At 34.6% G+C, this 14704-nt stretch overlaps 1 protein-coding gene and 1 long non-coding RNA gene across 5 annotated transcripts in view; one reads left to right on the top strand and one right to left on the bottom strand.

Moving 5' to 3' along the window:
* The window catches only part of LOC111418585 (serine/arginine repetitive matrix protein 5-like), a 52729-nt gene extending 38291 nt beyond the window's left edge, over nucleotides 1-14438 (top strand). The window contains exons 6-7 of one of the 2 annotated variants that reach the window (XR_011640153.1): nucleotides 1101-2601; nucleotides 4334-14438. Coding sequence is in view for 1 of the 2 variants with exons in the window: in XM_023051123.2 (XP_022906891.1) it covers nucleotides 1101-1525 (425 nt within the window). In the remaining variant the exon portion in view is untranslated. Of the gene's footprint in view, nucleotides 1-1100 lie in introns of both variants that reach the window. The other variant, XM_023051123.2, reaches the window with a different exon arrangement.
* The window catches only part of LOC111418586 (uncharacterized), a 40863-nt gene that overhangs the window by 15130 nt on the left and 11029 nt on the right, over nucleotides 1-14704 (bottom strand). The gene's annotated exons all lie outside the window — the stretch shown is intronic.

Here is a 14704-nt window from a genome sequence, read left to right as displayed (position 1 = left end):
AGACAAATTCTAGCCTTTGCCTCCAAGGTAATATGGCTGGAAGGACCCTAATGCTGACCAAATGAGGGAAGTAAGTACAAGGGATCTGCTGAGGTCAAAGTGCTGCGAGAAATCCAGTATATTGGTGGAAATGCATATTTCAAGATTCTCACAACAACCTAAGGCGAATGGAGACGTTAGGAATTGCAGAAATTCTTTGAAATCTTTGAATCATATTGAAAATCGTTGAATTCCTTGAAGATTGAACGAAAATTATGTATGAAATGTATGTATCAACTGTAAATTTGCTAGAAGTAGTCTGAAACGCCGTAAAAATCAAGTACTATCTTCCAGAAAACTTTAGGCAGCACCTAAAATCCTTCGAAAATTCATGGAAATTAATTAATCTCTTAGGTTTAGTGCAAATATCTATGAAGATTGAGAGCCATCTTCAATAAATCCTAGAAAGACAGTATGAGAGTCCTCCATTATACTTGAAAACTCTTCAATTCGTCAAGAAATCCCAGGAAATGTATGTATATCTAGAAATTGTTGGAAATACTTAGAAATTTCTTGCAAATCCAGATTCATTTTCCAGAAAGCCTTAAAATTCCATGGGAGTCTTGGATCATATTTGAAAGTTCTTCAATTCCTCATCTAAACATCTTTAACTCACAGAAATTCTTTGAAACTTTTGAAATTAAATCCCAGATATTCGTAAATACTTTAATGAATCATCATTTTAATGAAATTTATAACAAATCCTCTTTCTTCTGTTTATTTTCATAGTCTTCTCAATTCTTTGACTTAATTAAGCCATAAAGTACCTTTTTTTTATTCTTTCAATCATAAAACAAAGCAGTGTTAGCCCTTTCGGTACAAAACCCAATATGTCGTCGGATACCGACTTTATCAAGCTTCCCCGTGGGGTTGAAGATTTACGTTCTCGATATCGCATATCGAAAAGGTCGAAGGACCATACATTATCCCGATAAGGTTCATAAAATGTTATGGCAATCGATACCGTTTCGCGAATCGGCTTAATTTGAATTTTCTTTTATAACAGAAAATTCTTTTCTCGTTAAATAAATTGAAATGTTTTATTTTCTCTTTTTATCTAGGTATTCAATTTCTTAGAGATTGTCCTAGAGGTCCGCAAATTCCTGTGTATATGGTCGTGGGTGGAAGTGTGGGTTGTGTGAAAATGGCTTGGATGCTTTGGGATCAATTGAGGGTAAGAAGAATAGATTCCGCGAATGGTGGCGGTACATCAATAGGGGCGAGGGTTGCAAGTTTCGCGTTAACTCTCTTTCTTATCGTTTGGTTTTCGCTGGGAAACTATTGGATATTATCGATTAAATGGCCCGATTACGCGCCGACATTATTCGAACCGAACAGATGGTGCGATCGAACTTTGTACGTCTTCGCATTGGTCCATTTATTCATTGTTTACGCAGCGTTTGCATGCACTTTTGTTTTAGTTATTTTTTTAGCATCTTGCCAATTATTTGGGTGCCCATGGTTAGGACCAACGCGATTTAAATAGCCGGAAGTTAATTATTTCGAAATGTGGGATGTTCCCAAAACTTATCATTAAGACGTTTCGTTTCAATTTCAATTTGGGGTGATGCTCAATTTATTTATTTCCATATCAATATTTATTGGGCAAAATATAAACGAAAATTTAACGAAATTTTAAACGGGATCAAAAATTAGTTTTCAATTAAAAAATAAATAAATAAATAAATGGGAAACAACAATAAACAATTTTCTACGTAACTAGGAAAATATTTAAGATTATAAATTTTCGTTGAGACGGTGTAGAGAAGATATTTATGAAGAAGTTACAAAATAAGTCAATTAGATTGAAGATTTTAGGCTATTTAGGATAAACGAGTAAAATTAGATGATACGAAATGATAAAGAAAAACTAGAAAACTGGTACTTATGAATGATTCTTATGTAACATTGTATAAATAAGGTTTTAGAAAAAAAATTGTATTCATATACATGCATATATCAACATTTATATTGCAAAATATATTTAAAGGATGTATTTATCGAAAACAAAAAGAAATAGCTAAAACGGATTTGATTAAAAAAAAAATACAGGGTGTCCCGTTAAGAGTACGGAACTGAACAGTAAGGAATAGAAGTTTGGGAAAAAATCCTTATAGGAAAAGTGGGGAAGAAAAATATTTGGAAATTATTTTGAACTATCTCAGAAAGTTAATAACTTTGGCAAAATCGTTTGATAGCTTGGATAATACCGCATCAATTTTGTTTTTGCGATATTTCTCATATCTATGTGCGTTTTTAAATCTTCTGGACCATTCAACCGATTTCAATATTTTTGGTCTTGCTTGAAAGAGCATTTTATGCTCCAGATTCTTTATTTATTTAGAATAATGTCTTGTTGGTGGCATATCTAAGCCTTTCCTCTTTCTTATCTTCGGGGAGGAGCTCAAAGTGATGTCGAGGTTCTGAAAAATATTGCTAATTAAACATATACTGCTTTCAGAAGACTGGGTACTGATAACAAAAAACTAGATACTGTTGGTAAAGTATTAGATGTCACTAATGGATAATTAGGTTCTGGTGGAAAAAGATTACATACTACTGGTAGAAGGCTATTATTATTATTATTGCTGCCGGGCTGAGGAGGGCGGCCCCTCTCGTTACCGCGACCTATAAAATCTATTGTAACTTTAGCCCTCCAAAGGTTTAGGGCAAATGTAGGTCCTTAATGAACCTTAGTATTGTCCTGAGGTCTTGAACCTTTATGTCGGTAGGTAACAGGGGAGTTTTACCGAAGACGTTGTGCCTTAGACGTCCTCTGGCGACGCAATTGCACAGTATATGTTCAGCAGTTTCTGACTCGTCGTTGCATAGTCGACAAGTTTGATTCTCAGCTTGTCCAATGTGGAAGAGGTGGTATTTTAGGGGCACATGGCCGGTTAGGTAGCCTGAGAGCGTTCTTAGATCCCCTTTGCTGAGGCATAAAACCTCTTTGGTTTTGTTTTGCGACGGAGTTATCATACTCTGTGACCTGAAAGTTCTTTCCAGCGTATCTTTGAAACCTCCCAGTTGTTGATTATTTGTTTTAGGTGGCTTTTTTGTAGTCCACATCCAGGTTGGGGTCCAATGAAGGGCGTGTTTGCTGCCTCTTTGGCCAGCTTGTCGGCCTTCTCATTGCCCTCAATGTTGCTGTGACCTGGAACCCACCATAGGGTAACATCATTGCCCCTAGCGAGTTCTCTCAGGTTGTTGGTGCACTCTCTGATCAGTGCGGAGCCACACGTGTAGGCCTGAATTGCCTTTAAGGCGGCCCTTTTTGTCCCTTCTGTAGGTTCAAAGCGGTGCAGAAGTTTATAGCAAGAACTTCTGCTTGGAAAATTGTTAAGTCCGAGCTGAGGGGCAATTTGATGTAGCTATTTGGTCCACTGATGCCCATGCCTACTCCAGATCTTACTGTCTTTGAAGCATCGGTGTACCAGACTAGGGCTCCTCTTTTTAGTTGAGGCCTTAATCATCCATGCTACTAAATATGACCTTATACGGTTGGTTGAAATTGTATTCCGTCGGTATAAGGTCCGTTTTAATTTCAGTCAGGTGATTTAGATATGGGTCTTTGAGGATCTCGAGGTGTCCTCTGAGATTACCCTGCATCAACTTGAGTGAAGAAACAGTTTTCAGTGATAAGGCACTTAAGGCTGCCTCCTTTTGTATATATATGTGGAGCGGTGTGAGACCAAGTAGGGTTTCCAAAGCAGCCGTCGGACAGGATCTCATTGCACCCGTTATGTTAAGACATGCTAACCGCTGGATTTGTGCCAGCTGTTGTTGAGCTGTCTTATGTTTTGTTTTTGGCCACCAAACCAATGAGGCGTAGACGACCATGGGTCTGATTATTGCTACGTAGGCCCAATGAGCCATTCGTGGTTTGAGACCCCAGTTCCTTCCTAGGAGCCTGCGGCAGATCTGGTTTGCCATGATGGCCTTTTTCCTCACCTTATCTAAGTGTGAGTTCCAGTTTAGTTTACTATCAAGTATTACCCCTAGGTATTTAGTTTCTGTTTTGAGGTTGATAGTTCTGCTTTCAATGGAGGGTGCTTTTATTTGTAGCTTCCTTCTCCGAGTGAAAGGGACTATTTCGATTTTATTGGGATTGATGCTGAGCCCATTGCTTCTGCACCAAGTACTGGTGAGTAGTAGGGCTTTCTGCATTAGCTGAGTTATGATTGAATCATATTTACCTCGGATTGTGATTACCAGGTCATCAGCATACCCTTGTATCTTAAATCCGTTTTTAGTTAGGATGTTCATCAAGTCATCAACTACCAGGCACCATAAGGTAGAAGGCTAAGTACTGCTGTCAAAAGATTAGATGCTGCTAGCAGAAAATTAGGTGTTGCTAATACAAAAATAGATATTGCTAATTCAAGAGTAGATGGCACATATAAAAGATTGCATGTGCTGATAAAAAACTACATACTGCCTCCAGAAGATTTGACATAGCACATAGAAGGCTATACACTATTTGATAAACACAAGATGTTGCTGATAAAAGAATAGAATCTGTTAAGGAAAACTAATCAGTGTTAAGGAAAACAAGACATTGCCAATAGAACGCTGTAATACTGCTTGCAGAAGACTGCATTTACTTGGCAGAAAATTAGCTACTGTTTAGAAAAGAATAGATATTATTAATTGGAGACTAGATGCTGCTAATGATAGACTAAATACTTCTGGAAAAAAAGTACATTGGAAATCGTTGAAGATGTGTATCTTACACATCTGTACCTTGACGTGTATCTTAAATAAAGTTTAGATGTCCTCAGTAATCTTAGGTAATCCTTAATAATAATAATAATAATTATTTATTGTTAATAATTCATTCACTCTATACCGCACCATGCAACGTTACTTGCTGTGTTCTATTCTTCAGGTAGGACTCGACAAGAGCAACAGCGTAACTAGCAAAGTTATACATTTTAGATAGTTTCCTCAAGAGAATCTGATGTGACACGCAGTCAAATGCCCGCGTCAGATCCAAAAACATTGCAATGCAATGAATCCAAGGACATGTCAACGAACTTGACAACAGCATCCAACATGCACCTGTCCTTTCGAAATCCGTATTAATTTGGGCAAAGCAAGTTATTTCCCTCTATATAACAAACCATTTTATCATACATTGCACGCTCAAACACCTTGGAAAAAGCCGGCAGTACACTTATTGGCCTATAATTGGAGCAATCCGTAGTACCTCCTTTTTTATGCACGGGCACCACGTTAGCTATTTTCAATATATCAGGGATCTGAGAATCAGCAAATACTGAATTTAGAACTTTTGTCAACGGCAGCACGCTACATTCCTCTTTATAAAATAAGTTGGGATGGAAAAAACATCACGTGTAGGACTACTCTTCAATGAACAGAGCAGCTCACGTACTTAAATAGGACCAACTTCTGAAAAATGAAATTGCTCCACACATTCACATATGAGAATGGGATCAAGTACACCACTTGGCAACCCTTCAACGATATCATTGGGAATATCAACGAAAAACCTATTCAGCACATTCGGATCAAGAATACTATTTAGATTGCTTTTAGCTAGCTTTATTTTTTGCAGTGTTTATGAAGCTGCTAGTTGGCTCCAGCTATAGCTTTTCAATACTCAGAATGATAATCTTTTTTGGCTTTTAACAGAGTGGGGGCTTATAACGGCCGTATAACTCACAAACCAAACTATAGCCAGCACGCATTTCCCTGAGATTGTTATTGTAACTATCTGCCACCACAATCACGCTTTCTAGTTGAGAAGCATTTCTTTGGAAAACACATATTAAAAGTATTCAAGAATCTCTCGTGAACACACCACCGGTGTACGGAACAGTAATGCATTGCGCCCGATGATCTGACAGATTGGGTTCCGTGACAGAGGTAGTGCAATTGCCAATGGCAAAATTTATAAGTATATTATCCAGACAGTTTTCGCCCCTAGTTGCTTCCGTAACAGTAGAGTAAAAACCATAGCTCAAGAACAGGTCACACACCATAACAATGTCCCCGTCTGAACTACCAAACTTCAGGTTAAAATCACCGACTACAAAAACTTGCCTAAACTGAGTCAGGATTTCCAAGAGACAACTGGCGTTCCGACAAAAAGTCTGAAGATCACCAGCAGGCGATCGATACAAGCAAACTACAACTACATCAAAATCGACACAATAGACCGCCGCTATCTCGCAATGGATTTCCAACGTTAAATTATTAAAGGAATCAAGTTCTCTGTACTCAAGAGCCGTCTAACCTAAGATTGCAACACCGCCATGTTCGTACTCAGATCTGGCGTAAAAAAATCTTGGAAGTACTCGGAAACTCCACCATTAATTTCTCAGCAACCCTTTTAAAACCACTAGAAACCTAAAATCCTTATAATGTTTTCTGAGATTTTGTAGTAACCTCATGAAAATGATCTAAACATCCATATTAATTCAGTGCCATCTCCAAATAAATCCTAGAACGTCATGGAACTAGAACTCGAGGTCCTTGAGAATACACATGCATCTTAAGTAAATCTTAGATGTTCTCAACAATTTTAGGTTATCTTTAAAAATCCTTATGACATGTATGGAAATTAAGTGAAATTTTCCAAAAATTCTTGGAAATACTGAGAAACTCCACCATTAATCCCTCACCAACCACTAGAAACTTAAAATCCTTATAAGGTTGGGTTAGGTTGGATTGAATATTACATTTTCAGTAAGATCGTTTAGTTTAAAACAAATAAGCTAGAGGGCGTTATCTAAATACTTTTGTGATTTTTGAAAAAAAGTTAAATAGAACGATATTATTTATTTGACAGATCCTTAATCACTCCTTTCGTTCTCGAATTAAAGAAGAAAACGTTAAAAATTCGCACATCTTAATCGGATCAAGTTACCTTAGTAAACAAATAAGAGACCACAAAAATGTTATAACCTAGAGCCTTCTTTCACACTTTATCGTAGCTTAGAACTGGTTCAAAACTACTTTTGATGCGTGTTTAAAGGCCAACGAAGAAACATCGACAATGACAATAAAACAAAATAAACCAAAACACTTAGAATTATTTTAATTTTGCCAAAAATAGCTCACAAATGTTTGAAATGCCTTCCATCAATCTCGATGCATTTATTTAATCTAGTTTTGACAGAAAAAAACTGCTGCTTAAGTCAGCCCTGGACACGTTTTAATGGCATTTAGTGGTTTTGTTATATTTTCCCTGATTGTTGGTATTTCTTGAAAAATCAGGTCTTTTAGATAGATAAAAATTTAAAAGAGATGGAAGCAATGTGGGTTTTGTTCCAACCAATAATGCATATTATGATGCTTCATGCGTCCATTGAGTTTGTGGTAAAAAGTTTGGATTTGCTTGAATCATATTTAACAGCCAATGATAATACAAAGTTCAGTCTGTTGTCATTTTATCATAATCGGTATCTGTTATGGCCTGATGTAAAACAATGTGGTGGAGATGAATATTATTCCCTTGAGGAATCTTATGGACAATTGTTTTCTGGATTCCCAGATTATGTGGGATCACATTTCTAAATCCAATCTTACAAACACTTCTGGAGAGAAATATCTTTCTTTGTGGTAATTACATTGCGTATTCCAGCCATGCAATTGCATCATATTCGAAGCAATGAAAATAAATCCCTAACATATCATACGCTTCTGCGTTAGAAAATGACATGTTTACAGTTACCATGGTTATGTGATTTGTTTTTCTCGATGAGGTAACTGGATTCGATTGATGGCACAACATTTTCTTCTATAAGTCAAGAAAAGATGGAGATATCGAGATGTGGTTTTCACTAATATTATGACAGATATGAGAAATGTTGTAAAAAAAGTGATGTTGTCAAAGTTATAGCTCATCATCTAACTTTCTGAGATAGCTGGAATTTTATGTTTCTCTATGGCAGGCTTATAAGCTCTTTGCCTATAAGGATTTTTTCCCAAACCTCTAGGCCTTACTGTTGTCGAGATCCGTACCCTTAAAGAGACACCCGGTATACCAAAAAACAATAAAAAAAAAACAACAATTGATGTGCTACATTTCAGCGACTACGGTCGAAAAATGTAAAAGAAAAATTAAAAATAACAAGATAAAATAAGCGAAGCTTTGTCCATGTGTATGTTTAGCTTGGGAACAAAATATTTGGAGCATAAAAGCTTTTTACATTTAAATACACCGGCGGTGTTTTACATATCTATATAAAATGATATATCTCGCGTCTTTCTCGGTAGAGCGTTAGTATTTTTGTAGATTTGTCGTAAATACTAAAAAAAATTGAAACTGAGGAAACAAAAAAGAAAAAAAATTAGAATAAATAACTAAACGAAGATATATTAGAAATAGATAGTTGAGTATACGTCATAGAAATTAAAAAAAAAATGTATTTATGCTATATTCTGTCCAGGGTGAGGTTAAATTCGTAAAGTATTTATATACAGGGAGTTTAAGGAACACAAAGACGGCTCAAGACCATTTCAAAGGGTAAAAAAAGAAATATATCAATATTAATATACCTAGATTTTAAGCGTGTTATTATTAATTAAGTTTAATTGATTTTATAATTTTTTTTATTGTAAAAAACAAGTATTTATACCACCGATTTAATAAAATATAAAAATATATCTTTCGATACCTCTAAAAAAATTATCCAAAGATATATTAAAATATTGATTGTCGGAAGCGGGAAAGCTTTAATGTTGAATTTGAAACTTATTTAGGAATTAATAATTATAAAGTTGTCTATTAAAAAAAAATAAATTTCAAATTCCCACAATAGACTTAAAAACTTAAAGTATTTATAAAAAAACGATGTTTCCAAGACGTTGATTAATGTATTAAAAAATTAATAATTAAATAAGAAAAAGAAACGTTAATTGTATTTAACGCTGCTTGCGCTTTCATGGTGGAAATTAAATGATTCGTGATTATGTTAATGTTAAAATACGAAATTAAGTACATTATTAAATTTTTAGAAACGATTTTGAAAGAATCACGTTTAATTGGAGGTTAAGTTAGATTATTATGGGATATTATCAGGAACGATTTTGATGCAACGAACAATATTGAGGAATGGGAAAATGTATATGTATATATACATATAAAAATATAAACAACTTCTTACTTGCTTATATTTTATATATTTATTGGAACCGGTTTCGACACATAAAGGTCATCATCAGCCAAAATCTCATAAATGAGGAAGATGCTAACGTTGAATTTTATAAAAAAATAACACATTGAATATTAAAATATTAAAATTTAAATAAATAAACTATGGTAAAATGTTAAAATTAAATAAATATGTTACAAATTAAAATGAAACGTACAACAAGACGAACACAGCACACAATAATGTGTATTTATTTAAATTTTAATATTTTAATATTCAATGTGTTATTTTTTTATAAAATTCTACGTTAGCATATTCTTCATTTATGACATTTTGGCTGATGATGACCTTTATGTGTCGAAACCGGTTCCAATAAATATTTAAAATATAAGCAAGTAAGAAGTTTTTTATATGTTGCAACATGGATTCATACAATCAATATTGAGGAAGGCCAGACTCAAAAGATGTAAACTACCGGAAATAATGTCGTTGACATCTTTAGAAAAATCAAGGAGGATTTTAACAGCTGATAGAGAAAATGTTGAGGGTAAAACGTTGTATTTGAGAGAATGCTGTGGTAAGTAAACAACGATATTGCGATATCAATGTTGTATTTGATGATCAAGATGTTGAGGGAGGCAAAAGGTGTATGTTGAGAGATGTTAGTGATGAGCTTAAGGGATGTCTTGAATAATCTTGAGAAGCAACGAAATTTTAAGATATCAGGATTATCAGGAACAATGTTAAGAGATAAGGTGCGACATAATGACGATATTAACAGATGACAAAAAATGTTGAGGATAAATAAGTTTCCGCGTTGTTGATGTATGATGAATAAGATTTTGAGGGAATTTTGGACGAAATGTTAGAGATGTAGATGAATTTTTACAAAACCCGATGTTGAGGATAACAAAAGATATCAAAAGCTGATGTTGAAGGATCTTGGGTTATTGTTGGAAAATGTTAGGAATTATATTGCGGTATGTTAGACAATGTTAAGGAAGACCACATTTCAATTCCTGAAATCTAATGTTGAGGAAAACCAGCGATGATGTTGGAGAATATTAAGAACGATTTAAAGAGATATCAGGACCCAGAATTATGGAAAACTCATTGAATGAGGAACATGTAAAACATCAGGATGCTATTTAGACACATCGGAAATTGCTTTGGAGGATGTCAAGAGCAGTATGGACCACAAAGGATATTGAGGAACATCATGAATGTTTTTGAGAGGTATGAGATGCGTTGAGGAAATCCAGCGATGATGTTGGATAGTAATAAGAACGATTTTAATAGATATCAAACTCGATGTTTAACGATACCCACTGTTGATAGATTATGGAAAACTTGTTGAATGAGATTTTGAGAGATATCATAAAATATGAGCAAAATGTAAAACATCAGAATGGTATTTAGACACATCGAAATTTGCGTTAGAGGATGTCAGAAGCAGTATGGACCACAAAGGATGTTGAGAAACTGCAGCGACTCAAAACATATGTTGAGGAAATCCAGCTATGATGATGGAAAGGATTAAGAACGATTTTAATAGATATCAGACTCGATGTTTAACGATTCCCAATGTTGATAGATTATGGAAAACTTGTTGAATGAGATTTTGAGAGATATCATAGAATATGAGGAAAATGTAAAACATCAGGATACTATTTTGACACATCGGAAACTACGTTGGAGTATTCAGGAGCAGTATGGACCACAAAGGATGTTGGGAAACTGCAGCGACTCAAAACATATGTTGAGGAAATCCAGCTATGATGATGGAAAGGATTAAGAACGATTTTAATAGATATCAGACTCGATGTTTAACGATTCCCAATGTTGATAGATTATGGAAAACTTGTTGAATGAGATTTTGAGAGATCATAGAATATGAGGAAAATGTAAAACACCAGGATGCTATTTAGACACATCGGAATTTGCGTTAGACGATGTCAGGAGCTGTATGGACCACAAAGGATGTTGGGAAACTGCAGTTAATGAAACCATATGTTGAGGAACATCATGAATGTTTTTGAGAGATATGAGGTGCATTGAGGAAACCAAGCGATTATGTTGGAGAGTTTTAACAACGGTTGTAAGAGATATCAGACTCGACATTTAACGATTCCCAATGTTGATAGATTATGGAAAACTCGTTGAATGAAATTCTGAGAGATATCATAGAATATGAGGAAAATGTAAAACGTCAGGATGCTATTTGGACACATCGGAAATTGCGTTGGAGGATGTCAGGAGCAGTATGGACCACAAAGGATGTTGAGAAATAGCAGCGACTCAAACCCGATGTTGAGAAACATCATGAATGTTTTTGAAAGAAATGAGATGCATTGAGGAAATAAAGCGATTATGTTAAAGAGTTTTAACAACGATTTTAAAACATGTCAGACTCGATGTTTAACGATGTCCAATGTTGATAGATTATGAAAATTCGTTGAATGAGATTTTGAGAGATATCATAGAATATGAGGAATATGTAAAACATCAGGATGCTATTATGACACATCGGAAATTACGTTGAAGGATGCCAGAAGCTGTATGAACCACAAAGGATGTTGAGAAACTGCAGCGACTCAAACCATATGTTGAGGAACATCATGAATGTTTTTAAGAGATATGAGAAGCATTGAGGAAATCCAGCGATGATGTTGGGGAGTATTAAGAACGATTTTAATAGATATCAGACTTGATGTTTAACGATACCCACTGTTGATAGACTATGGAAAACTCGTTGAATGAGATTTTGAGAGATATCATAGAATATGAGGAAAATGTAAAACATCAGAATGGTATTTAGACACATCGGAATTTGCGTTAGAGGATGTCAGGAGCAGTATGGACCACAAAGAATGTTAAGAAACTGCAGCTATTCAAACCATATGTTGAGGAACATAATGAATGTTTTTGAGAGATATGAGATACATCGAGGAAATCAAGCGATTATATTGGAGAGTTTTAAGAACGATTTTAAGAGATATCAGACTCGATGTTTAACGATTCCCACTGTTGATAGATTATGGAAAACTCGTTGAATGAGATTTTGAGAGATATCATAGAATATGAGGAAAATGTAAAACATCAGAATGGTATTTAGACACATCGGAATTTGCGTTAGAGGATGTGAGGAGCAGTATGGACCACAAAGAATGTTAAGAAACTGCAGCTATTCAAACCATATGTTGAGGAACATAATGAATGTTTTTGAGAGATATGAGATACATCGAGGAAACCAAGCGATTATGTTGGAGAGTTTTAAGAACGATTTTAAGAGATATCAGACTCGATGTTTAACGATTCCCACTGTTGGTAGACTATGGAAAACTCGTTGAATGAAATTTTGAGAGATATCATAGAATATGAGGAAAATGTAAAACATCAGAATGGTATTTAGACACATCGGAATTTGCGTTAGAGGATGTCAGGAGCAGTATAGACCACAAAGAATGTTGAGAAACTGCAGCTATTCAAACCATATGTTGAGGAACATAATGAATGTTTTTGAGAGATATGAGATGCATCGAGGAAACCAAGCGATTATGTTGGAGAGTTTTAAGAACTATTTTAAGAGATATCAGACTCGATGTTTAACGATTCCCACTGTTGGTAGACTATGGAAAACTCGTTGAATGAGATTTTAAGAGATATCATAGAATATGAGGAAAATGTAAAACATCAGAATGGTATTTAGACACATCGGAATTTGCGTTAGAGGATGTCAGAAGCAGTATGGACCACAAAGAATGTTGAGAAATAGCAGCGACTCAAACCCGATGTTGAGAAACATCATGAATGTTTTTGAAAGAAATGAGGTGCATTGAGGAAATAAAGCGATTATGTTAAAGACTTTTAACAACGATTTTAAAACATGTCAGACTCGATGTTTAACGATGTCCAATGTTGATAGATTATGGAAATTCGTTGAATGAGATTTTGGGAGATATCATAGAATATGAGGAATATGTAAAACATCAGGATGCTATTATGACACATCGGAAATTACGTTGAAGGATGCCAGAAGCTGTATGAACCACAAAGGATGTTGAGAAACTGCAGCTACTCAAACCATATGTTAAGGAATATCATTAATGTTTTTGAGAGATATTAGATGCGTTGGGGAAATCCAGCGATGATTAAGAACGATTTTAAGAGATATCAGACTCGATGTTTAACGATTCCCACTGTTGATAGATTATGGAAAACTCATTGAATGAGGTTTTGAGAGATATCATAGAATACGAGGAAAATGTAAAACATCAGAATGGTATTTAGACACATCGGAATTTGCGTTAAAGGATGTCAGGAGCAGTATAGACCACAAAGCATGTTGAGAAGCTGCAGCTACTAAACCATATGCTGAGGAACATCATGAATGTTTTTGAGAGATATGAAATGCGTTGAGGTAATCCAGCAATGATGTTGGAGAGTATTAAGAACGATTTTAATAGATATCAGACTCGATGTCTAACTACACCCAATGTTGATGGACCACTTATTGAAGGAGACTAGGACGATATTTTAGATTATGTTCGGGTATATTAAGAACGATTTTATGCCATAGATTTTGAGAGATATGTTTATAAATATAATTTCAAATATCAAGCACAATATTGACGTAAGAAATATACAGGGTGTTTCGGGGAACAAATTTAACCACATATACTAGAGTGAAAATGATTTCAAATTTCAAAAATACACACCATCAAAGTTAGGAAATTTTAACAAATTTTTTCAAATATCTTAAACACTATTTACAGTAAAGCGCTGAAATTTGGTACAGTATAAATCAATGTGATGTAAAATCGTTAGGCAATTTATGAGTTGGATCGGTCCGCGGGAACAATGCTATACAGGCTGTTCCTAAAGTTTGTTTGCTCAGAACTTTTTTATTCTATCATAACCCTACATTTATTTTTGCAGTTTCAAATAGTAAATTTAATTTAGAAACTTTTATTACTCTTAGATAATATTGATAAAAGTCATCGTTTTCGTGTTAAATGCAAAAATGTTGGGTTCCGATTTCAATAATAGCACTAAAAACTGAATTCGGAGCCTAACATTTTTGCATTTAATACGAAAACGGTGGATTTTATCAATATTCTCTAAGAATGATAAAAGTTTCTAAACTAAATTTACTATTAGAAACTGCAAAAATAAATGTAGGGTTATGATGGAATAAAAAAGTTCTGAGCAAACAAACTTTTGGAACAGCCTGTATAGCAATGTTCCCGCGGATCGATCCATCTCAAAAATTTCAACGCTTTACCATAAATAGTATTTAAGATATTTAAAAAAATGTGTTAAAATTTCCTAACTTTGATGCAATTTGAGGACTTACTAATTTTTTTTTACATGAATCGTCATCATTTTCACTCTAGTACATGTGGTTACATTTGTTCCACGAGTCACCGAAACACCCTGTATATTATAAAGCCAAGAAGGATATTAAAACATTCGAGACAATATTGAAAATAATTTTAGTGATATTAAGGATAATTTTGATAGATAAAAAGTTTATGATAAAG

Source organism: Onthophagus taurus, chromosome 3, assembly GCF_036711975.1.
Source record: "Onthophagus taurus isolate NC chromosome 3, IU_Otau_3.0, whole genome shotgun sequence".
Taxonomy (NCBI): domain Eukaryota; kingdom Metazoa; phylum Arthropoda; class Insecta; order Coleoptera; family Scarabaeidae; genus Onthophagus; species Onthophagus taurus.
The sequence above is the reverse complement of the archived record's forward strand: the minus strand, read 5'-3'. Positions and strand labels throughout refer to the sequence as shown.